Genomic DNA, 27087 nt, shown 5'->3' with positions numbered 1-27087 from the left:
TACCCCAAGCTCCATGCACTGATGAACCCTATAAAACCTTTTTCTACGCCTAAATTCCACCCATTCCATTCCCTTAAAACACCTCAGCACACTCAAACTCCACCCATTCCTGAACCTTAAATAACTCTCCCTGCCCTTAAACACCACTCATGCATTACCCATATGAACTCCTTGTTACCCTAAATTACACATCCCTGAACCCTCAAAACCCCTCCCTATATCAAATTCAACCCATCCCTGAAACCTTAAAACCCCTCCCCACCCTACACTACACAACAACCCATTCTGAACCATAAAATCACCCCAGTCGCTACCCATAGTTGAACCTTAAAACCCTCACCAGCCCTAAACTTTGCCTATTCATGAACCCTTAAATCCATTCAACACCCTTACACTTCACCCATTCCTGAAACCTAAAAAACACCTCACACACCTAAACACCACTCATCCATGAATCCTAAAAACTCCTCATCACCCATACTCTCCACCCATCTCTGAACCCTAAAAAGCCCTTTCTATGCCCGAACTCCAATTGTTCATTGACCCCTAAAAACCCCTTATCACCCTAAACATTATCCATCCCTGAACACAAAAACCCCACAGTAGTCCTAAACCTCACCTCAGTTTAATGTAATTTGGGATGTTTTCCTTAAAATGTTCTTTCCTTTAAAATGTTTCCTTTAATCTTCAATTTTTTTGTATTTCCGTAAAATCGTCTGAACCTAAAATTTGGTTTCCATGATTTGGTCTCCACTAATGTGGTTTCTCAGTTTTCGTTTGCCATAAATTCACACATATCACTTCAAATTATATTATGCTCTCTCATCAACATGTTTAACTTATGGCCAGCCTTTTTCAACATAAGGTACTAACAAGTACTAGTACTAGGGTGATCTGATATAAGCTGGGGGCAACATTTAAATTTCATTTTGAGGAGCATAACCTCCAGCTATTACTTGAAGACCAAAAGAAAACTGTAATTGGAAACTGAAGGGAGACTTCGATATCACTGGCAGAACTCGTAAACTATTCTGGGATTACTTTTTGCAGTCAAGATATATAAATAAAGCTGTATCATATGAGAAGAGCTGATAAAGTTCTGAAGGTTAAGGTTTTTTTTTTCAATGTCGGTCAATGATATTTTGAAGCAGAAGCCTACGTTTTTGAAAGCCTGTGCGTTTGGCATGTCTCCTCAGATGGATGATTCACTCATTGACATAAAACCTTCAGAGAAATTGATCTTTAATCTGAATTAGTAGGTCGAATGGCCTAAGACATGAAGACAACGAAAGTTGACAACCACAACATTACTCAAGGAAGTAATCAGAAAATTTAAATACCCCAAACTTGAACTAAAACTTTAATGACACCAAGCAAGCAAAGCAAGACAGACTGCACATATCTAGAAGAGCTTCCTTGTCTGTTCCAACCAAGCATGTATCCATTCATTCTTTCACCCAACCATCCAACTGATGATAGTCACCATTTCACCTTTACATTCTGCCATCCATTCGTACTTTCATCCACCATTCCATCAATCCACTAGCCATTCCATTCATACATCAATCATCTATGTACGAAACCATCCACCCATACATCCATCATTTGACTTACCCATCCATCAATAAACTCTTTCATCCATCAATTTATCTTTTGTCCATCCATTCACCCATACACCCTCTCAGATTCCCATTTCCTCTGCCATCATTTCAACCATTCATCCAACCACCCACCCACGCTTCTATCTATCATTCAGATTCCCGTTTACTCAGCCATCCTTTCATCCACCCATCGATCCATCCTATCAGATTTCCATTTAATCAGTCATCCTTTTATCCACCATCTACCCATCCTCTCCCCATACACCCTTTTACTCACTCATTTAGCCATTATTTCACCCGGTCACCATTACCCCACATTCTTTCCTTTCACCCACCAATTCATCTTATTATCCACCCACCGTTTCACCAACTCAGCCATCCTTTCGCCTAACCATCCTTTTAACTACTCTGTCATCCAACCCATCCTTTCAAACACCCCATCCCTTCACCCACTCATGAATCTACACATCTATTCTTCTTCCCCTTTTCTAACAATTCATCCTTCTTCGTTTTAGCATCGATTATAAGCTTTTATCGGCCAAAATGTGCTTAAATGAGACCCATTACATGTCCTCCTCCCCAATGCAGCTGGTAAGGGGTACACCACGCCCCTGCCATCAATTACACTGTCAGGAATTAATTGAGTTCAACAGTATAATATTAATAATATAATAAAGATGTACCTAAATATCATTCAGTTTATTGAGTGCATTACACAAATGGTCCGTCTTTATAAAGCTGCACTTAAAATGCAAATAGGAACTTGCCTTTATTCTACTGTGGTGCAAGGACATACATGAAGCAATTAAGTGAACAATCACCATATTCATAGGAACTAGATTGTGCACGGTTGGTCTAGTTCAGGCTGCCCCCACACTGTCCGAAGGTGGTCAAAGATGCATTCCCAGTTGGGTAATTTCCTGTATAAAAGAGCTCTTATGGAAATCTGGAGTTCATAGATTTGGTTCATTTTAAAAGGTTAATTTATCAATCTTAAACAAATATTATAAGAAGTATTTACCCTCAGCGGAGGCCATGGTGTCATCCCTAAATTACACGTTTCCAAATTAATAATGAAAAACACATAGAATTTAGAGCAACAAATTATCACTCAAGGCCTCTTGACTTAGAGTGGATTTTAGTTAATTCCTGAGAATCTCTGCAGTTGTTAACTCACATATACACTACAGGGGTTAACTCCAAAACCAAGTTCAGGGGTTTCCTCGAGTACTCAAGTCTTCTCAACCAGATAAAACCAAATAATTACTTAATACACTGAGGGTGAGATGTACGAGGCTTTTGTATGTACAAATGCTCAATTTGCATCTCAGTAACCTATTACCGAATCGCAACTTGGGTTTGCGGTCCGGTATTAGGAACGGGCGTGTGTAGGGCATCCTTTCCTAATAGCGACTCGCAGTGTTGTGTGAATATTTTGCAACCTAAATATCGTCGCAAAACATTCACATTTTGCCGGCAACTCTGAGTTGGTGATAACCCATTCGCAACTGGGAAAGGGTCTCCAAAGGACCCCTTCCCCTTTCTAAATGTAGGGAAAACACCTTTTAAGAGCAGGCAGTGGTCCCACGAACCACTGCCTACTCTTAAAAAATAAAACAAAAACTTAGAATTTTACATTTCTATATGTATCTCGTTTTCCTTTAAGGCAGACAGGCTGCATTTGGGGAAATACAATGTTTTATTTAAAAGCAATCACAGAGGTAGTGGCCTGCTGACCCCAGCAGGCCACCATGCCCGTGAGTTTGGCGAATCCCTTGGGGTGACAAACTGAGACCTACCTCATGAATATTAATGAGGTAGGCTTATTTGCGGCTCCCTGGGAATTGCCAACTGTGTGAAAGATACATTTGTACATCTCGGTTCGCGATTACCAAATAATGTATCACTAAAATTCGCTATTTGGTAATCGCAAACCCTAGAATACGTACATCTGGCCCTAAGACCTTTTGTTGATGTACAGCACCAAATAAATTACTGGCTATTGTCAGAGTTGGTTGCTAAATGGAATCTCTTCTTTACATTTGCATTACTGTAATAAAGTAGTGCAAGCAACATTAGGAGTCTATGTTACTAAACAATGTATTGTTTTGCCCAAAAGAACCCTCTGTTTTTCAGTCTACCTCTACTCATCTCACTTTCTCATTGCCTAACTAAATTGATTCTGTGATGGACCACTTTGTTGATCGCCCAGAATCAGGTGGTGGCTTTGCTTTAAACCAGGCTTCTCCAAAGAGTAGCTCGTGAGCTACTGGTAGTTTTCCTGCTACCTGTAAAAAGCTGACCTGCGTGCAGCCTAGCCTACTAAAGTTGAAATTTTTGATGGGTTGAATTAATATATGTCTCCAAAAATTGAAAAGCATGTATTCAAGACAAAATGAGTGCATTTTTAGAACCCATCCACTTAGCTGATGTTTGGAGACAAATGGCTAGTTTTCTAAAATATAATTAAAGCCGATATTTGAGTGAGAAATCATGAGGCATTGGGGAGACATTAAATGTATTACCTTGGTGCCAGGGGCACTGCAGCTATGATTGTCTTCAATAAACCATTTAGATGTGGTGCAAATTTCTAAAGCCATTTTCATATAACTGCTGGCAACCTTACTTGTTCGCGGAGGTAACCACAGTTGGTAATCTTCTGTGGGCTGGCCACTAATGTAATCTAGTCCGACTTGGTCACTATTACCACACTAATAATATTAGTAGCTCGATATGTTTTTCATTGAACACAAGTAGCCATTATTACAAAAAAAGTTGGAACACATAGAGCCATCTTAAGTTATTTTACATACGTCTACTGTTGTCATTGCTCTGGATAGTTATTTGTGAATACATGAAATTTGTTTACCAATCCTATTTTGTGTTTGAACACATTATGATTGTATTGGGTGTTTTAAAACAGGTACTGCAGTTGTTTCCAGTCACCACATTTATGTGTCGAGTATTTTTCTTGGTGGCCATCTTTTGAGAACCAAGTGAATTCTTTTTGTGTGCACTGACCCTAGACATCAGTTTGTGAGGTGGGGAAAATATTGCGCAGCACCAGGCTCAAGAAAAATGAAGAGCAAGAAGATGTTTGGGCAGAGGAAAAAATCATGTTGTTCCAATGGCAAAGACTATTACAGTAGGTCTGGCAGAAATGCATGGTGATGGGGAATGCTCCATCCACCCAATACCCTTTTTAAAAGGATAAGTATAGTTCATATGGCCTACAGAAATGGAAACCTTAACCCCGAAGCCTTACGGGGTGTCGCATACTATATCAACATTAGGATGAGGGACGAAGACAACAATGATTCTATACAGTGCCTTGCTAGCGATGCAAGATCTTGACCTCTCCGTGCCCCGGAGGTCTATTAGTAAAGAGAGATACTGGAAGAGATTTATCGGAAAAGAAATAGGAAAGGGTGTGTGCCTGCAACATAGCAGTACTGGGTAAAGCTAGATTTAACTACATACAGCTTAACCAACTACATTATACTTAGCGCACACCTGCAAGACACCAAAAGGTATATGGTACAACATTGGCAGCTGCCTTAGATTTCATCTGAATCGACTTGGCTTTATACATATTACTTGGTCATGCGTCTGCCTTGAACTACCTTAGAAATAGGTCACGGTCATACTTTTTTAATGTATAATTTTGATTAGCATTTTAGTGAACAATACATTGTACAGGTCACCGTTATACTTGCTAAAAAAATTAGTGATGTCAAACCAGGTAAAACCCTGGGGCCTTCAGTTTAGGCCTTATTCCACAAAAAACCAAAAACAGCAAAGCAAGTGCCTCTATCTTTGGATCTGGCTTGGACTTTGGCCAAGTAGAATATATAAATGCTGTGTAAGGCTAATGATGTCCTTTTGTTGAAGAGATGGATAGTGGATGTGTAGATCTGGATCACAGAAAAGAGTACAAAACTGGAAGACACCACTTATAAGACAGGCGTTTGTACTTTGGCAGCCATCTGGAGCATGTTACTGCTGGAACTAATAACACACTCGGAGGACAAACCATCATGAACCCAATGGAGTTGGCATCTAGCACAATAAAGCGCTAAAAACTGTTTCATGAGCTGGGAATCATAACTTATTGATGGATGGTGAACATGAAAGGCTTCACTGGTTGTATCCTCTCGACCAGATATTTCTGATAGACCAAAATCAATTTGTTGGAAAGAATTTGAATAGTCCCAGCGACTGCATGAATTGAAATGCTGGGAGATAACAAACAAAAGTGGGGAAACAGTTATATTTAGGTCTCTCCTAATGGTTAACATAAGAATTATGCCTCATATTTGAGAGTGAAGAGGATGCCTTTTTGTTTGCTGTTAAATATGTTAAAATGAATACAAATATTTTTCAGCTCAAGAAGTGTACCGAACCGCAATTCCAAAGTGTCTTCTGTTTTAGTTCCCCTCTCTCCAAGATCAGCCGAAGAAATCAAGACTAGCCCTTTATGGATGTCAGATGTACTTTAAGTGCTACAGGAACCAGCTGGCAAAGAGCCGGGACTATTTCGCGACAGAAAAGAAACTGCCCATTCATCCGCCAGCTCAAAGATAGAAAGGGTTTATTTGTGCTGTAGGCCATCACAGGGGAGCACTGTGTCTAAGCTACGTAGAACATCATAAAAAAGGAGCCACAACTCTGAATGCAAAACCGCAAGTCATCTCAAATCAAAAGCAGCCTGAACAAATATATGCAAAGGTGAAAATCAGGTTGGCCAAACAATATAAAATAGGTATGTGGAAACATTTCAAAGTTGAAATAATATTAGTTGAAATAAACACATGTGATCAAATAGGGTCTGCAAAACTGACTATGGGATTGAAATAGTGTCAAAAAAGGAAGTCCAACAAAAATGTACTATTAGGAGGAGAGCTGGCTGGACCTTTAACTTCCACATGCCTGTGGTATCAAGAGACAGTCTCTAGCTCCTGGGTTCATCTTTTTACACTGTGTGACATCCACATATAGGGGAGAATGAAAAGATCATAAGGATGACCAAATGTTAGCCCAGTTTTATGTCCCTGGCTATTTGGAAGCACATCTTGATAGAGTTGTTTTTCTGGTTCAAGAAACCACAGAACTGACCAACAGCAATTTAATTGAAGCAGATGCATCTATACCAGACGTTAATTAATTTAAAACAGTAAATTGTGTAGTGTCTGGTTGTCATTGGATTTTAGAAAACACAATTTGGGTTTAATAAACTCGGACAGATGAGTAAGAGCATTGCCCAGTTGGTTTAGATATTTACATTGCATATGTTTACTAATTGAAGAGAAGAGAAATAACGTGATTTGCCACGAATCATACATTTTTGGCCACGAGGCAATCCTATCAATAAAACAGGGATCTCTTCATTTAAGGTCAGTGTATGGACTGCAACTCTGCCAAGAAATAGACATGAATTAAAATTCCATGCCTCACATTTACCTAGTAGCAGAAACAGGTATGACTATAAGATTAGATGGGACCGAGAGGGCAAGACACAGCTAATTGCTTAACATCCAAACAATGTTTTTATGCTTCAAAGATTATGGAAAAAATAGCTTTGAAGTTTAAAGATTCTGAAAACCCAAAGTAAGTGAAACCATCAAAAAAGAGGATCGGTGAAGATAAAGCCTACTTATTTTCAGATCCCCAAAATCGTTTCTGATAATGCCTCACAAAAATGGACAAAAAACTTCGATCAATTGTGAGAGCTTGACTTAAAGCTACAATACTTCAACAATGATTAGGATTAAGGTCACTACTGAACTACGAACTTATATTCTATTTGCGCTAACATGTTTTACAGCATCGTTTACTGAGATTTTAAAGTTATGCATTTATTAATATATAAAATATATACTTATTTATTATCCCTAAATTCCCAGCATTCAGTGTTAGGTATTAGAACACCATAAACACCAACCAAGAACTAGAGTCTATCTGTTCGTAATGCTAGGAGTGAATGTTGGGCTGGTAATAGGGATAGTCAGAGTAGAGGTAAAGTTTCCAGGTCAGAAAATAAATATTACGTCTAATACCTGATAAAATCGGAATTTAAGTCGCTTGCTCTTCAGCAATTCAATAACAGGTGACATTTTCCCTTCAAGATAGAACTATATTGTTGACCACACTTACTGAGGATTGGATAGATTTTGTAAAACCAGCTTTTCCACCATTTGTAAAGTATTTTGGAGTCCTCGTGAAGAAGTGGTCACTCAATTGGATACAGTGAGACAAATGCCATTGGTGAAATTCTCCGCCCAGCCTCTTGGTTTCTTGTAGTAAACTTTGATACGTTATATTGAACACGAGCAAACTCAACCACATGCACACAAACAATGCGTTGTGTTCTACTTGCACGCCATTGCTTCATGTACCTAATGGTACATCTAATGTGAAACTATATGTCTCCTTATCCTTGGACCATCATACAAGATTGCTGTGGTTTCCTCTCACCTGTTATTTCTCCCGTCCTTACAGAAAAAGGAATAACCATATCAAATGGCCTGTATCCCAGCCCATTCATGGCACTGACCGGAGCATAATCAGTTTCTGAGACCTGAAAAATACAAAAAGTTGTCAACTATAAAAACTAAAGATCTGAATCTCCAAGTGCAACTGGAATTTTTACAAGTAGATTGCTATTTTTGCTTGGGATCAGACAAAAATTAGTCGTTAGCTTGATGTATGCTGGAGCTAAAATGTGTAAACATTTACAGACCAGCAGTAACTAAAACATTACTAACAAATTTAGAAGAAGTATGCCACTGTAACCTTAGGCAGACAACACCAATCAATAGTAGCAGGACATGCACACTGCGTCCAATTAAAGGACTAAGTGATTATGTTTGTTCCAGCTTCTTAATTGTATGCAATCTATTTGTGAAATTTCCAGCATGTTTCAAAGCTGCAACAAACCAGCATGGAAATGGAAAGCCAAAATGTGGTGACACGGAAACCCGCCGTGGCTCAACCTGAAAGAGAACAGTTAAGTCACATGTGGCCTGGAAAAGAACATGAATGCAATGTGTATAGGGAGGAGGATGAATTTATGATACTGCAAATCCTGGAATAAATACATTTCCAAAATGTGTTTTTTTCCTAAAGACACCCACAAAAAAATAAGAATGTAATCGAAATTTCTGAAGCTGAGAAAAAAGGATAAAACAAGATGTGTGCACGTATATTAAGCCTGCGAAACGTACAAACAAAATGAAATGTCAGGAGAAGTGTAAACATGCAATCCACTCCCAAAGAAATGTGTTTTTCACCAGCTCTTTCCAAAAGCCTGTGTAGAAAGAGCAGTTTTTTAAAATCACAGGACGGTCTTCAGTACAGTCAGTGTAGCGGGGATCAAATCAAATGGACAGGTTGAGAAAACATGATCAGAGAGGGTGTGGGAAGACGGAACAAGCCCCAAAAAGCAGCCATGTCATTTCTGAAATGAAGATGTCAACAAAAAGGCAAATGTAGAGTAAAATAACTTGTACCAAGGGCTCCATTCCAGGGGGGCATGCACTAACTTGCTGCTGTTGCTGCTGCATCACTACCGGAACTTCTTCTGCGGCCTGGTTAGTGGTAAAAGGAGGTTAGGTTGATACAAGGTGTTTGTGCTTTGCTAACACATTTGCGAGAGATCCGTAGACCATGGCACACAAGGCATTTCTGAAAATTTGTAACAGCAGAACAACACTCAATATACAAGAGCCCATGTGGCATAATTTAGTCTACAGATTACAGTTAAATTGGTACAATGGTAAAGTAAGGGTGTACTATAGCTAATAATCCTTTACATCGACACTATGTGTCGGCTACATTTTAAATTTACATGGGGCAATACTTCACAACTTACTTAAGGTGTTTTACATTACAAACTCAGGTAATTTAGGTGGCTTTTCCACATTTTAGATCACAATGTATTGAGACCTCTAATTAGTATACACTTTCAGTCACTATTAGGAGTCAACAGCGTATTTTTCCCTGATTTTGAGTTGAGCAGCAAGGGAATGCTAAAATTGTTGGAAAATCCACTGAATAGTCCTTGTGACTTGGACTACCCAGACATCCATGTGCTGCAAATTCAAATTTTAACGAAACAGCTTCAGCTGTTTCATTAAAATTTGAATTTGCAGCATAGAAGCATCTGAGTAGTCCTTGTGACTTTGAGGAGTGGTATCGTTTATCTTAGATCTAGCATCTTTGGTGTGGTTTCCCCGACTCGATGCCTCCTGACCTCCTGTTTTACTGACTTCATTTTTGCTGGCTTTAGGATTATGGGCACTTTACTACTGCTGACCAGTGCTAAAGTGCAGGTTCTCTGTCCCTAAAACATAGTAACATTGGGTTATCCACAATTGGCATATTTAATTTACATGTAAGCCCCTTGCAAAGTGTACCATGTGTGCCCAGAGTCTGTAAATTTAATGCTACTGGTGGGCTTGCTGCACTGATTGTGCCACCCACTTCAGTAGCTCTTAACCATGGCTTAGACCTGCCACTGCAGAGCCTGTGTGTGCAGTTTTAAACTGCCATTTTGAACTGGCAACGTAACCTACTTGCCAGGCCAAAACCTACCCTTTTATTACACATAAGGCACCGCTAATGTAGGCAGTATGCAGCCCTATGGACAAGGTGCAGTGTATTTAAAAGGCAGGGCATGCACTTTGAAGTTTCACAGTGAAAGGCGGCGACCTTGTGATCTTCAAAGGACTCTTTGAGGTCTCCCCCACTTCAAATGCACATTTGGGTATATTTCTGGACCCCTGACACCACCAAATCAGAACTTTGCTGGAACCAAGGACATTCTGCCTGGAAGAACAGCTGCTGTATGTAAGAGGGAATGCCACTTTGTTACTTGCATTGCTGTGTTGACCTATGTTGGCCTGGTGCCTTCTAATTGTTGTGCTGTAGAAGGGACTGCCACTTTGCCACCTGCTCTACTGTGATGGTCTCTTGCCTGCTTCTTCTTGTCTGGGAGTGAGAAGGACTGGAACTGTTCTCTAAACCCTTGATCCCACATTTCTCCAAGAGCTTGCTGGATTTCCCTCTGTTTTCTGAAGTCTGTGTCATAAAAGACTTCTTGCAATTCTGCTGGTGCTGCTGGACTCGGCCATCTGTGAGTCAGGTGCCCCTCCAGTCCTGAGCTTTAGAAGTTGGTTCTGCAGCTGTTTACTGCAAAAATGGACACAGTGACACCTTTGAGCTGATCGGAACGAATTCAGTGCAGATTCAATGACAACGCAAGTCTAGACTGCGAGTTTCAACATTGATGCAGCATAAATTCGAAGGCTTCGCTGCAAGGCTCGACTCCGACGCAGCGCCGACCGTTCGACACTGACTGTGTGGCTCGACTTTGACACATCAACCCGACTGTGTGAATCGGAACCAACGCAGAGTCCTCACGGCTGACACTTGCTTTTCAGCAGGACCTGCATGGGTCCTGTATTAGGTCAGCCCTCCATCACGGTCAGTCTGATCTTTGGATTTACCCCTGTCTACTACAACCTCAGGAAACATGTTAGCGCTATTGACTTCTAAGAACTGTCTTTCAATTTAATCTTCAAAAAATGATATCTCGACTTCTACTTATTGGACTTTTGTCATTTTGATTTTGTTTTACTCAGATAAATACGCTCTATTTTTATAAAGTAGTGTGGATTCCTTTTGAGGTGTTTTCACTGATGGCAGATATATAATAACCAGGCACAAATAAAGTATTGGTTGGATCAAATAAACTGTACTATTTGACTGCATGCAGTAATGACTGTTTTATGTCAGTGTCCATCAAGTAGAGTTATTGCAGTTGTCTTTTTAGTAGGTGTTCTTTCAATGATTTCTTGCTAAGTTAATGTTTCCTCCATTTAGCGCAATGTTATCACTCGAATTTGCAGCTCACCATATACGTCTTTAAAGCAGTCTGTACAGAAATGTATTTTTTACATTTATTGTATGTAATTTTTCAAAATTGTTTTGACTTTTCAATACGAAGTTGCAATTCTTGTGCTGCTCGAATTTTCTGCACCTCGGCTATCTTACATTCGAAGTACTCTATTAAGCCCCTAGCCTTGCAACGAATTTTGGAACCTTTTGTGTTGTATAGGACATTTGTAGAGTGCAAATTGTTTGCTTTAAGAACACATCTTCTGTGTTTCAGTAGGACCTCAGCTGCACTGCTGTAAGTTTCCAGGTTTCATTTCCTTGTAACTACTGAAACGCTTCCATTTTATGTTTACATGCGTCTTTCCTCTGATCTTATAGCTGGTTTCCTTTCATAAAGACCAGTCAGAAAATCCAGTTTCTATACAATAACAGCTCAGGGCCGGCTACAAGCCCAGTACTCCTAGGCAATGAACTCAACATGATATTTTGACCATGACCATTAAATTGGAGCCTCAGTGCCCCCTCTCGAGTATTCCTCTCAACACTATTAAAAGCTTTGGTTTTAATTTCACTTATACAGGTGCATTATTTTGTGCTTCAAAGCTTGCCTTGTAGCCATTTTAGTGGACCACGAAAACCATTTGTATAGCGATTTGAGATTCCAGATGTATGTACTATGATGACAGTAACTGTCTTATGTCTGAACTATGTAGCTATGAAAGGGAAATAGACATGTAGGGCAAATACACATATACAGAAGATACAATGCACAATTAAAAGAGCCACAGAGGGCTTCCTTACTCAGGGGAAAGCCAAACCAATATTCCATGATGAAATCATGGATAAAATGTAGGGTTTGTGCACAAGCATCTCTAAGTAACAATTCTGGACTCATCGGTTACCAAACTAGGCTCACTACAGGAGCTTAATCTTGGCCTTAGACTCAATTTAAACATTATCAATTAGAACAAGACATTGATAAAAATGGATAGGGTTTACTTTTCATAGGTTAAGCAAAGCTTTAAGATTTATTTTAAATCCACCAGATCTTTCCTCTCGCGCACACACAGGCTTCCTAACATACATACACATTTTAAAGAAAAAGCACTACCAATAAACATCACCAGTTGCTCTCATATTTCTGTTCCACAATCATTTCTCTATGATAGCGAGCACAAAAACAGGAATTTAAAATGATAAATCATGTTAACCCGCAAGAAAAGCACGTTGGTGTTTTAGCCCCAAATATGTCTGCAGAAAACAGCCCTCTGCTTTGAAAAGAAATGTTGTCCTTCCAAATGTCTGGAAGATTTTTGGTGGAAGATGCATTTTGTGAAAAATGATCCATGGTGTGAAAGAGTTGTAATGATGCATCTTATTACAGTACAAAACATCTCAGTTTAGCTTTTGCAAATGATTTCAAGACATTTCCTTTGTTCAATTTGAAGGATGCTAATAAGATTGGTTGGAGACTGCGGATATTTATATTTATAATTATATGATATTATACACGTATGTCACACACCACTGTGGAAACGCCACAAGCATTATGAATTCTTTCAGTTGTACATTCACGGTTAGAGGTGGAAAATTTGGCATTCTAAGGCAAAAGGGACGGAGCGGGTGGTCAATCGAAAGGTAGCATACATCCATGAAGTCTTAACTTTGTGATTCCAAATCGTCCCACTTGTGTATCAAACACAATTTGTGTAGAACAAAGGCTTGAGTAAGTGTTTAAATTAGGTACCAACAATCCACATACGCTCTCATAATTTATGATGGTTGCCTGGCAATGGATTTCTACTAATTGCACAAAATAATATGGGCCAGCCATATGGGCAATAATGTACATGTGTAATATTGGAACTCCACAATACCAACTCCTGCGGATTAACTGCCCTTCAGAAACGTGAAGGAGTTAGCCGAACAGGTTGGTAGTATATTTAGAAATCTATGGCTTCCGTCGACTTCCAATGGCATTCTTGGGGAATTTAGTGATCCCACAAATACGCGGAAATCTAGGTAAAACCTACGTGCGAGTCACGCACTTTTTAATTTATGCATATTTTATCATGCATGCCCAATGCATTCGAGCCTTATGATATTCAAGCCCTGCTCTATTTTGACTTGTGAAGCTTAGCAGGGCTGAGACTCATAAGTTCCACCACACTGCTGTCCCCTTTCATCAGGAATCCTTACTTCACTTCGCATTACTATGGCCAGCCACACACAGTAGCCAGCAAGCAGAGCGAGAAGAGAGGAATCTGTTGCTTTTCTGATGGAGGCAGTGAACACAAACAGTAGCTCCTTATGTTAATCTGGCTCTTAACCAAGGAGTAATCACAGGCTAGCTGAATACCCCAAACTCAGAGAGCCAAGAATATGTCTCAAGGAATTGTTAAGATTGTGCCTACACTCTGCTCCAACAAATAGGGCAATGTCCACGTGGCCTATGGGATCAGCAAAAGAGAGATTTACATTTCCCGGTATTATTAGCATAATTGAAAAGCAACTTGTTCTTTTTTTTTTTTGCTCTAGTACATATGAAAAGACAGAAGTATTTGTGGTAAGTAATTGGCGACATCCTAATAAAAAAAAGCAAACAACAGTGCTTTACTGGGAAAGCACCCAGCAAGAGTGATGATGCACACTTAGTTTGAAATGAAAAAATATTGGTGTGAATCAAGTTATTTTAATTAAGTCAGGGCTTGGGGTTGCCCGAGGAAAGTCCTCTGACCCTATAGACATATGAACCTGTAATTTTTCTGTGCTGTTTATTTTATCTAATTCAATGAATTTAATTCAATCTTCTGCTGCCACGAAAATAGAAGGGGTCGTAATTTCAGTTTGAAGTGGGCATTTTTTAATGCACATTTTGCTCTTTATCTAAATCACTGGCTCACTGTTTCTTCATCCTGGCGTTCACTATAGCAAAAATCATTACAGAAGGGAACAATCAGCGTTCCCAGAGAGCGAACAATAAGAGCCAAGCAGGCAACATCACACAGCTTCAAGGAACCGGAGCAGCGAACAGAAACAAAAGCAGCATGAATGCTCTTGAAACTGACAAACAGTGACCGGAAATGAGGTCAGGAAAAATACGTTCATGCAATTAAGACTATTGGCGAGACGATAACAAAAAACAGGAAGTCTGTAGAGGAACTGTTAAATAGCTGCCTAGAAACAAAAATACAACACTATTTGAAGTCTTTTTTTTTGTTTTAAACATAGATGCAGCTCTTTTGCACAATGATGGGGTATCGTAAATAAACATTTGCCAGGAGCAACCACAAAATAAGCCTTTTTTAAACTCATCTCTTCTTCAAAGTGTTCAGTGGTGGGAACCTCTATCACGACAAATCTATTACAACGCATGCTATTAGATATCATGCCATTGCAACGCAAGTGCTATTACAACGCACTGCCATCACAGCGCATGCCATTACAACGCATATGCCTTTACCACGCATGCCTTTACAACGAATTTCGGTGTAAAGGCATGAATGGAAAAGGTATATGTGTTTTACATGTATGTATAAGGCAAGTATATAATGGGGTAATTTTAGGGTTCCGGGTGGGTATGGGTTTTGGGGTGGCTAGGGGAATTTTAGGCTTCAGGGTGGGTATGGGTTTTGGGATGCCAAAGGTAATTCTAGGGTTCAGGGTGGGTATGGGTTTTGGGGTGCCAAGGGAAAGTTTAGGATTCAGGGTGGGTATGAGTTTTGGGGTTTAGGATAGGTATGGGTTATGGGGTGGTAGTGTAATTTTAGAGGTTAGGGGGAATGGGTTAAGGGGTGGGAAGGGTCATTTTAAGATTTTAGGGGGTAGAAAAAATGTATGTATATTACATATACAGATATATATGAATGTATACCACAAATATGCCTTTACCAGTGCATGCCTGCATGATTGGTTGCGTGGTAAAGGCATATTCTTGGTATAAGTTTTCGTAGGTAAACATATTGGCGTAGTAATACCCGCGTTGTAATAACATGTGTGGTATTAGTACGTGTTGTAACGTCACATATTCATACAGGGACATATATAATCTGAAGACAGCAAAGCATGCTGACCAGTGGTCATCAGATCACTCAGCACATATACAATGGGTGCCCTCCTCTCACCTGTTGTAATCCATAAACCCCTACCATACGTCAATCGTGATGCATCATCCTTAAGTAGCTATTTCCCCCATGGGTCTGTTATTCAGATTCACTAGGGTTTCAAACTGACCGATATTAAACACAATAGTCTGTTACAGCAGAGTGTTGTGGTAAATGCCCAACTAACTAAAAAGACAAGAGACGCCTCACATAAGAAACCAAGGTTGCCACTGAAGGTTCATTAAAGTGCCCCAACTTTTTATCACAGAGACCCAGACTTGAATGCAAGAGTCTGGCAACATCTAGCAAAGTAACTAATAGATCGCAACGTACACATCTGTTTTTAGCTATGCGCTAAGTAACCTGAATCAATAAACTTCACAAGTTATATTGAACACATTTTTAACGATCTGGAAAACCAAAAAACACTAATGGCATTGCCATTATTCAGGTGCCTACTTTCAAGAGGAACATGGTGGAAATGTTAATGTAGGAAACAAGTCAGTTTGATTGTCGACTGCTGCCCCTGGTGGAAGGGGCATCGCACCCCTACATGTGCCAAGTTGCTACATTATCTCTGGAACATGCCTTGCTTTAAAATGGCGACTGCACGCCCACGCTGGATCTGCGCACTTGAAGCCTCCCCCTCCCAGAAGCAATTGGTGCGGTTATTATCTAAAACAGCAGGGATCGGAGGGGGGAGAGCGTTGGCGCCCCCTTGTTAACCTTTGCGGACTCTGCCTACTTGGTTCGGCCAGCACAACCTGTATCCAGCATGCTGCTTCCCTCACCAAAAATCCTAAGAAAATCTATTTGTATATATATGTATACAGAGATAACCCTAACAACTAGTATATGTAGTAGGCCCTTGTACTCACAACCATTCCTATGTGATTCTTAGAGTTTATCCATTTGTATCTCTTCCTTGAGTGCCTTTACAACTTGTACATTTGCAATTTTCTCTGTTTGTATCTCTTCCTTGTGTGACTTTACAACTTGTACATTTGCAATTTTTTTTGTTTGTATCTTTTATGTAACTCATGTAATCCTAAATCCTTATGTATCGCAACTGTTTCTTTTGTAAAGCGCTCTGACACCTTCGGGTAATGTTTGCGCTATATAAAATCGCATTAAATAAATAAAATAAATAAATAAAAGAAGCGAGGGCAGCTACATGTATAGGGACATGACTTAGCTTGGCCATCCCGACTTGAGCAAGATTACAAACTCTGGAAGACCAAGCTAGCATGGCTGAAGTTAGCATGTGCGGTTCCCTCACTCGGGCAGTTTTTTTATCTCAATATACGCCCTATCAAAAAAAAACAAGACTGTACATTTGTGGGATCATCCAACATAGTACTTTTAACAATGTCATTCATTTCTGCTCCAAATTGAGGTATGCCACAAGGAGCATCTATGCACCCTTCCCTTTACTCAAGGCTACGGTTATAACAAATGGGTACAATGCAGTTTCCTATCACAAGTGCAACAAAAACACAACATGTAAAGGCTTGTCTTGGTCAGTCAAATTCAATATTTCTTTTTTTTAGTTTACTAGCCGAAGAATGGACTTACCATTACGGTGAAGGGGCTATTGGGAATATCTACTCCGCCAAAGCGGACGTGAATGACATATGGTCCTGGCTTAGCCGTGGTGTAGAAAATATCATACGTTCCGTCCTCATTTTCAATGACATCGGCTTCCGATTCTGTAAAGTCTGGATTTAACACTGTGCATGTCACCTTCCCTTTCCCAGCAGACTTGGCATCGACTACAAAGCCAACCTCCTCTCCAGTCTTAACAGTGGGTGCAATTCCTGGACCTAGAATGAAATATTTGTATTGATTGCATTAAAAAGTCTTGCAGTGACTTTACAAGAGAGAATGTTTTCACGTGATGGGTATATTTCAGAGTAGTTTAGAAACACATGGGTCCAGACCACAAAATGAGCATAAGAATTGTTAACTTAGGACACTGTCTGCGACATGGATTTAAACCGAAAGGTGTCACTGGAAGAGGTAGAGCTAAAGTCAAGGTATACAACCACCACCGACTGTAGTGATTTAAATGTTTTTTGACTGGAACTTTAATAAACATAACACAAAACAACAAAAATATGACAAAGTACAACAAAACAACCCAGAAGGCTACCGCATAACAACATACTAACACAATTCCGCACAACGCATTATAGCAACAAAACGTCACAAAACAATAAAACATTAAGGGCCATGAGGGCCATGTGCACCGACTAGTGGGAAAGTGTTTTGGGATACTAAAAACTCTCAACCACACCTTAGATCTACCCCCGCTAGAGGCAAGACGCACCATGATACAAGCATTGGTAACTTCCCGTATGGATTACGGAAATGCCCTGCTTTTAGGCACTACAGAAACAAGCATTTACAATGCAATGGTTTTGCCTTTGTTAAAGTTAGAGCTATTGGCATTGCTCTTGACATTATTTTTATTTATGTTTTTTTAACATAAATAATGGCATTGTCATTTACAATGCCACTAGCTTTATCTCTCGCAAATGACACACACAAACACACACAGAGCCCCCCCCACACACACACCCACACAGATCCCCCCACACACACAGCCACACAGAGCCCCCCACACACACAGCCACACAGAGCCCCCCACACACACAGCCACACAGAGCCCTCCACACACACCCACACAGCACAAGCAGGCAACAGGGGCACATGGAGGCACAAGCAGGCAACAGGGGCACACGGAGGCACAAGCAGGCAACAGGGGCACACGGAGGCACAAGCAGGCAACAGGGGCACACGGAGGCACAAGCAGGCAACAAGGGCACACGGAGGCACAAGCAGGCAACAGGGGCACACGGAGGCACAAGCAGGCAACGGGGGCACACGGAGGCACAAGCAGGCAATAGGGGCACACGGAGGTTCAAGCAGGCAATAGGGGCACACGGAGGCACAAGCAGGCAACAGGCGCACACGGAGGCACAAGCAGGCAACAGGGGCACACGGAGGCACAAGCAGGCAACAGGGGCACGAAAACGGAGGCACAAGCAGGCAACAGGGGCACACGGAGGCACAAGCAGGCAACAGGGGCACACAGAGGCACAAGCAGGCAACAGGGGCACACAGAGGCACAAGCAGGCAACAGGGGCACACGGAGGCACAAGCAGGCAACAGGGGCACACGGAGGCACAAGCATGCAACAGGGGCACAAGCAGGCAACAGGGGCACGAAAACTGAGGCACAAGCAGGCGACAGGGGCACACGGAGGCACAAGCAGGCAACAGGGGCACACTGAGGCACAAGCAGGCAACAGGGGCACACGGAGGCACAAGCAGGCAACAGGGGCACACGGAGGCACAAGCAGGCAACAGGGTCATGAAAACAAGCACAAGCAGGCAAAAGGGTCACAAGCATGAATTGTAATTTAGACGGGGCTGAAGTGGAGAACGGTCAGTTCGGGAAGTAGTGCGGCTGGTGCAGTGGTACCAGGCCGAAAGGTGAGAGGGGCTGTCTGCACCCCAGTTTGGACAGTTTCCACTACCTAACAGGGATTGGTGGGAGGGGGGCGTACTTCTTGCTTGCTTTAGGGCTGTTACTTCGGGGACGCAGTGCACGCTGCTGCCTGCTGCCGCCGGGACACGACAACAGGCAGGGAGAGGACAGGCTAGGAGAGAGCAGGGAGGGGACAGGCTGGGAGAGGGCAGGGAGGGGATAGTCTGGGAGAGGGCAGGCTGGGAGAGGGCAGGTTGGGAGAGGGCAGGCTGGAAGTGGACAGGCTGGAAGTTTAAAGGCTGGGAAAGGACAGGCTGGGAAAGGACAGGCTGGAAGTGGACAGGCTGGGAGAGGACAGGCTGGGAGAGGACAGGCTGGGAAAGGGCAGGGACCATAAAATACATAGATATAAAATCATTTAAGATCCCCCGTCTTGTAACCATGTAACAGACAGACATAGAAAGTAAAAAAATATAAAACATTTATTAATCTTCATAGCGCCTCGAGAGGCTTCGCACCTCCTCCCCTACAAAAAGGGAACGAAAGATACTTATGTAAGGAGAGGATGTATGCAATGCAGCGCCTTGAAGCGAGACCGGGGACTCTGAGATGTCCCCAAGCGCTGCCTGCCGAGAATGGATCAGAAAAGGTGTAACCGCAATGCAGCGCCTGGAAGCGAAGACTTGAGGCTCGGAGCTCCCGCCACACCCACCCTCTGCATAGAAAGTGCCAAAGTTGGTATACACTTAATGCAGCGCCTTGAAGACAGACTCTGGCCTGTCAACGCGGTGGGGGCGGGGGGAGAGGGCTGGGGTTAAGGCTTCGGCGGAGGACGGCCAGGGAGCCGGGTTCAACGGGGTCACCTTGACTCTGACCTTGGACATGTCTGTAGACCCTGGTGCAGCGCCTTGAAGCGGACCATGGGCTTCAGAGTCGCCCACATCCACAGGACGACATGGAGGAGAGGGGGGGGGGGGGGGGGAGGGGTACGTGCAGCGCTTTGAAGCGTACCCCACAATCCACAAGAGTAATATCGGATGGGAAGGCAACACCGCGAGGACGTGGCCTAAGGACCAGAGCGGCTGACTGTGGCACTGAAGAAACAAGTTCGAGTCTCGCATCGTCTCAACATCCTGTGATCCTCGGCACACCACTATATCTCCTGTGCCTGAAATAGGATGTGACCGCGTGTGATGTCACCGCTGCTCATATAAAGCGCTCCAATACCTTCGGTCGAGATAGCCTATATAAAACTGAAAATATATAGCAAGCATTGGCAAAGCCAGGTCCCGCCTATGTAAGAGCTGTTGGCTTTGTCAATGTGTTGAAGCCTATTACACACCAGCCTGGCTGCGGTTCAGCATGGGAATGTAATTACCATATTGATTTGCACTTCACTCCGATCTGAGGCGGGCTGGGCTGTCGGGAGGGCGGTGTGACCTGCGGCAGGCAGCGTCGAGAGCCTGATTGCACGGCCTGAGAGCTGGAGGGATGCTGTGAATCAGCTAGAGCGGCAGGTTGGAGAGGCACTTCGCTACAAGCCGCGATTGTGAGGCGCTGGTGTGCCTGGAGCCGGGCCAGCCCCGCGGGCTCCGGGAGGGCTCTGGGAGGGCTCCGGGCCTCGGGGGTACCCGCCCCCCACCCCCGAGGTACCCCCGAGAGGGTGGAGCGGACGGGGGAGAGGCGAGAGAAGAGGCGGAGGTGCCACAGCGCCTTGAAGCCGGCTCAGCTGGGCGCAGATCACCAACCCTCAGAGTACAGGCGGAGGACAGGGACATAGCGCCTTGAAACCGGCTCAGTTGTGTCTACATCACTATCCCTCGGAGCACAGAATGACAGGGACACAGTGCCTCGAGAAGCGGCCGCAACCCGCCCATGAGAAGAGGGGGCAAGGAGAAAAGGCAATACAGCGCCTCGAAACGGGCTCGGCTGGGCGAAGATCACCAACTTTCAGAGCGCAGGAGGACGGGAACATAGCGCCTCGAGAGGCTTCGCACCTCCTCCCCTACAAAAAGGGAACGAAAGATACTTATGTAAGGAGAGGATGTATGCAATGCAGCGCCTTGAAGCGAGACCGGGGACTCTGAGATGTCCCCAAGCGCTGCCTGCCGAGAATGGATCAGAAAAGGTGTAACCGCAATGCAGCGCCTGGAAGCGAAGACTTGAGGCTCGGAGCTCCCGCCACACCAGCCTGGCTGCGGTTCAGCATGGGAATGTAATTACCATATTGATTTGCACTTCACTCCGATCTGAGGCGGGCTGGGCTGTCGGGAGGGCGGTGTGACCTGCGGCAGGCAGCGTCGAGAGCCTGATTGCACGGCCTGAGAGCTGGAGGGATGCTGTGAATCAGCTAGAGCGGCAGGTTGGAGAGGCACTTCTCCGGTCTCCCCGCGGGCGCCGCCATAGTGCTTGCCGTCTTCCTCTCCTTCTTCCCCGGGCTGCGGGGGGCGGGCACTTCCGGCCGGCCGCGCTAGGATTGGCCGGCCGGCCAGTCACGGGGCAGGAGAGACGCAGAAGTGCCGGCAATGCCGGACCAGACTCGGGGGCGTTCCCGGCGTCGCGTGACGTCGGCAAAAGGGAAAGAATGTCAGGAACGCCCCCGTGTCTGGTCCGGCATTGACGGACAGGCCCCTCGTCCAATGGCAAGGCTCCGTTTACGGAGCCAGCCAATCAATGACGAGGGCCGACCCAAAGCACCCTACAGTTCTCAACAGGATTTCGCCTGCGCGAAAAAGCTGCGCAGAGCGCAGCTTTCGCTAGGCAAAACCTAAAAAGCATGGGGCGTCAGCAAATCCTTCAAAATACAGCGGCCCGCCTGGTGCTGAGACTCCCCAAAAGAGCAGCCTCTAAACCTGCTCTTGCGGCGCTACACTGGCTGCCGGTCAGAAAGAGAGTGTTGTATAAAGCGCTCCTAATATGCCACAGGATTCTATGGCACAAAGCACCATCCTATCTGCAAGACCTGCTACACATTTATGAGCCAAACAGAACGCTACGCTCAGCAGGAGCGGGCTTACTGAAGATTCCACGCATAAAAAGATCAAAATTAGGAGGTCGCTCCTTCAGACTGGTAGCTGCTACCAACTGGAACAGACTCCCGATTAGCCTCAGACTGGAAGGATCTGAAGTTAAATTCAGAAAACTCTTAAAAACCCACCTGTACAATCCTTAATACATAGCTGGGCCGAGGAGCCTACCATTGCAGGCGTAAGCTTTCTATCTCCACAGCGCGGGGACACGCCGAGATGGCGTCACCAGGCACTCTATAAACCTCTTTATTATTATTATTATTATTAACACAACACAAAATAAAACAATTCAACAACACAAAAATGCAGTAACAACACTCCATTTTACTGCAGTGTTTTTACGTTGTGCTGTTGCTGCCTCATATAATGGGGCTGTGTTTTTTCTGTTGGGGTCCTGTGTTGGTTTTCCTTGGCATGCTGTGTGTTGCAATGTTATGTTTATGTTCTTGGGCTGTCACTGAGTTTTTGTAATTTTGGATGTTACTGTGGCGCAGCTATAGTTTTGTTGTACAAAAGCTGCAGCAAATCCGCTTAATTTGCAGTAATCTTGGAGTCATATTAACTACTTCGAAAAATGTACTCTCCTGGTGCAGCGGTATAGGTTTTTTCACCCGTACTGCTTTCTTTAACATCACACACATGTAACTGCACCAATGTAAATGTTCTGATCCGACCCTTGATTGCATTCTCCTATTCCAAGTGTCAGTCAATTTATCATTCTCTCGCATACACACAAACACTCACTCATCAGTACATAGCATTACTCCCACTCTTAAAATATTCTCCCCATGGACTCTCTCATCTTCACAGTGGCACTGTTGCCAAACTCCATAACAACATCATTTAAGCAGCTTGTATCCTGGATTCTGTCCCACTGCCTACTCCTAACCTATCATCATCCTAGAAGAGGGTCCAGGATTCTACACCCAATTGCCACCAACATCTCCAGTCCCTTCTAACATTGAAATCATGCCCCTTCGCTTCTCACACTTTCTCGGTCTTCATTTGTAGGTGACGTTACACAAAAGCTACCCCCACATTCCACCATCATCATCTCAATGTTGGAGACAGTTATCCTAGAAGCCCGAAAAGAAACTTGCCTACCACTCCTGATAAATATCATCTTTAGCCCACTGATTCCACATAGGATTCTCATTACACAGTACAATTATTGTAATTCATTTATTGTTTTACTTTACTTTTAGTTTTGGCTCACAAACAACTAGAAGAGATAGCAATTATTACGATATTGTCAAATGTTGTTGGAAAGGTCGTTTTCAATTATTTCATAATTCCAGAGACTACGTGCCGCTCGAGAGAAAGCTTGCGACCTTGCTTAGGATTACTTGCAATTTCTTTTCTCCTAGGTCTAGAAGTCATGACTCCCTGAGAGACACTGACAAAGTTTGTTAAATAGTAAGAAATTTGGGCAAGATGTACCTTATGGGTAGGACATCAAAAAAGTGGGGGATCGGGGTCCAGCACACAAGCCCCAAGGAATGAACTGTAATAGGGTGTGCTGTTCTTAAGGAAAGAGAAGAAAAGGACGAAGGAGTGGAATAGCTCTTATAAGGAGCAAGGTCCCTCACACACCCTGAAGAGTCATCTTAGGGCAGCTCCTCGTTGGGCCAGAGCTGCAATGCCCAATGGGCCCCACAGGGGGGGCTCTGTGCCTGAGTTATTTGATCCTGAAAGTCAGGCAGTAGATGAACCGTGTGTGTGTGGGTAGTGTGGTGTATGTACAAATGAGAGTAGTATGTGAGACAAGTGTGAGGTAAAAATAACTATGGGAGATTCTGCCCATGGGAAACTACTTGTAGCTAGATTTATTTCCTTTAATTTTGTTTCATCTTTTACCTCTTAGATCAGCGTCTAGGCTTCAGAAAGAAGATGCAATGCTGTTCAAATGTGGAAAGTGTGAAAGCGCAAGCGATGCATTCCCTGATCCACCTAGCTGTTACCAGAATTGTGCTCCACATATAAACAGAAGCAGAAATTACAATAAAAATTTAAGGAAGGGCACGCTGTTGGAGATTACAATAAATCTCATAATTACACTTTGGTGTTTTCAAAAGTATTGCTGTCTTTTGAAGTTAATAACTTCTTACGTAACCACGCCAGCAATTTTATGGGATTCTCTGAACTATTTGAAATTTCTTAGAATAAATGTTAAGCGAGACCTGCTTTGTGGGGCAATATGTAATTTGCCTGACCAGCCCTGCCCAACAAAAACATTCTTTCATGGAGCCTTGACTGTATCTTGACTCGAACAGTATTCCAGGTATCATCAGCCTTCCTTTCTAGAGGGAAAATACTTGCACCTGTTATTTGCTCCAATTTGTTATTGTTTACTGCAGAAACAATTTTTTTTTTAATGGATTAAAACACAGTGCATTGCTCCAAAGGGCTTGCCGCTTGCTTTCTACTTTGACTTATTACTAGAATGTGTTACCACAACTAGACGTTTGTTCATTTTGCGTCTCTTCAGAGAGCGCTCCCCAGAGATGGACCGAGGTTCTGCATAACACCTGCCCCTGTTTGACTGAACTGACTTTCATAATTTGTTCTCAGCCCAAATATAACATTTTCTTAATTACCTACTGAATATCATAGGGAGCCCTTGGCCGGCCCTGGCTAGCAAATAGTTGCATTAAACTTACATTTTCTATTCCACTCTTATGTTGCCAGTGAGTCATCATAGACACGAAATGTGCGTATGAAGATAACACTTCAGAGTACCATAAAAGATTCACCACTCCACTACTTGATCTCATTTGTTATATGACCAACATAAAGTATTTCCTATTATAAAGCCATAATGAACAATGTAATCTTGTGACAGATGGAATTCTTATGAATGGCGTCCTTCATCAGAAAAGTTGTATCTAAAGTGGCACTGAGATAAGAATAACTTTTTTTTAAAAGTGATGGGTGGAATGCTTCAGTTGATCTCATTCAATGGTAATTGCTCGGGCCCTGTTCCGGTCCATTGTTTATTTTCGCAAGATGCCATTCCAGACAGATTGCCAGGCCAAGTCCCATCGCGACAGGAACAGAGGACCAGTTTCAGCTTTGTTGTTCCACCTCAGTGATGTGCAGCTGGAGGTCTATGTCACAGAGTGCAAGGAATCCACATCTGGGTATACCTGCCACACTTAAAGTATTTTACTTAGAAAAACTAAGAGAAAATGGATGGAATCTTTGAATTAATCTAAGCCATTGTTTCCTAGTTTCATATCACTCCCTGAATAAGGTACATGTGCAGATGGCCCAGCTTTGTAGAACCAAAAGCTTCATATAGGGGCAGATGCTGTGGTGGGTTTCCTATTGGTCACTGGAAAGAAGCCAGAAAGTTATTCGATGGCTGGGCAAGTTGAAGGGCCTTACATATATGGTGCTATAGATATACAGATTTATTTATGACCGGAAACGTACTTATATCGTCTCAGTTTATAATCTGTAATATTCAGTTTTGATTGCTTTTAAATCAATCCACAAAGGTATGTATTGCCGCAACAATGCCCTACAGAGTAGATTCACCTCTACACGTAAACATTAAAACATATACCCAAATGAAAAAAAACAGACATAAATATGATTATTTAAAGGTTGGGAAAAGAGATGGAAAATAAAACTACAGAATGCTTGTTTTTCAGTGTAAGCAAACCGTTGCTATAAAAGGGGTTCACCGTAAGGGTAAAGTGTAAAGCCAGAGTATCATAGCACTGGAAGAAGGCGCTCAGAAAACAAACAAGTGCAAAAACCCAACTGTTAAAGAGGGCTGCAGACCTTACCAGCTATCCATTAGGGCTCTATTTGTCTCCCTACTCAGACATTGTGAACAATTCAGCTAGGGTCTAACGAGCCATGACTTCCCTCTCATAATAGGTCCTTTCTGAATTTTAACCCGGGACCTGAAAGGGGAGCACAATTGAATTTCAAGGTGGGTTTGAAAGCAAACATCTCTGGCAGAGTTTTGGGATGGGGGAGGGGAGCGGTTTATAAAGAATCTCTTTATTCACCCCAACAGACGGAATATCAATAGCAAGGGTTTTGGGTTCTCCGATTCTCCCTCAAGAAATGGCGGCCAATTGAAATTGCATCCTTAAGGACTAGAATTGTTGTTCTATGCCTCAACTGGGGCTCCACGCATCAGCAAAAAACAGAATATAGTGTTTCATGACTGATGGCTACTGAGAGGAGAGATAAACGATTGCAAACCTAGCAAAAGATTGAATCCAAAAACGACAAAGTGCAGTCTGTACTAAAGTCTACTTCGCCACATCCCATTGACAGGCTAGACGGGGTGAATACTCTTATCACTTCCTTGTTCTTTGGTCAGTAGGGTAATCTAAAAGAACACTAGAGCTTAAGTTAAACAGCAAAAAATTGTAAAATGGTGGATTCTTTAACATAAAATTGAGGTTAGGCTAGAGTGTTGACAGCATCAAGACTTATGCAAAGGAGTCCATAACTACCAATACTGGATCTCAGTTGAGGCTCAACAGGCATCTGGCAGGAGGTGGGGGGCTTGGGTTGTGGGCAATGGCATATTTCTGTAATAACAGCTGCACTTGGCAAGAGGGCTTGTTTTGTGCCTTTCCTTACTAGACATCCTCACCTGCGACTCGGGCCAGCAGGTGAGGTGAGGGTCAATAGAAGTTATTTTTAAACCCCTCATTGCTCACAAATATTGCACGACTGGCCTACATTGGCAACTACTGTGGTCAGTTCAAGCACAAAAACCTTTAGAAACAAATAAACAATACATCTTTGCGTACAACTTAGAATATCAGTGTAGAGCGGTTCTTGTAACTAGGTAAGCCCACATGTAAGAGATGTCTGTGAGTGACAAACAATGTGTGCCTCTATGTAAGCCAATGCAGCAGTGCTGGTCAGACACTAGTGATGTCTGAATAAGACACTGAGGCGACTCTGCAGCTTAAATAAAGGCCCCGCCAAGCA

The 27087-nt window shown here is 42.9% G+C and overlaps 1 protein-coding gene across 3 annotated transcripts in view; it reads right to left on the bottom strand.

Moving 5' to 3' along the window:
- FLNB (filamin B) overlaps positions 1-27087 on the bottom strand; it is a 530593-nt gene that overhangs the window by 112680 nt on the left and 390826 nt on the right. For 2 of the 3 annotated variants that reach the window (XM_078661490.1, XM_078661488.1), the window contains 3 exons: positions 17177-17424; positions 9110-9187; positions 8076-8178 (listed from right to left, as the gene is read on the bottom strand). In XM_078661490.1, coding sequence (XP_078517616.1) covers positions 8076-8178; positions 9110-9187; positions 17177-17424 — 429 coding nt within the window. The remainder of the gene's footprint in view (positions 1-8075; positions 8179-9109; positions 9188-17176; positions 17425-27087) is intronic. The other variant, XM_078661489.1, reaches the window with a different exon arrangement.

The sequence above is a fragment of the Lissotriton helveticus genome, chromosome 9 (genome assembly GCF_964261635.1).
Source record: "Lissotriton helveticus chromosome 9, aLisHel1.1, whole genome shotgun sequence".
Lineage (NCBI taxonomy): Eukaryota > Metazoa > Chordata > Amphibia > Caudata > Salamandridae > Lissotriton > Lissotriton helveticus.
This window is presented reverse-complemented; position numbering and strand designations above follow the sequence as displayed.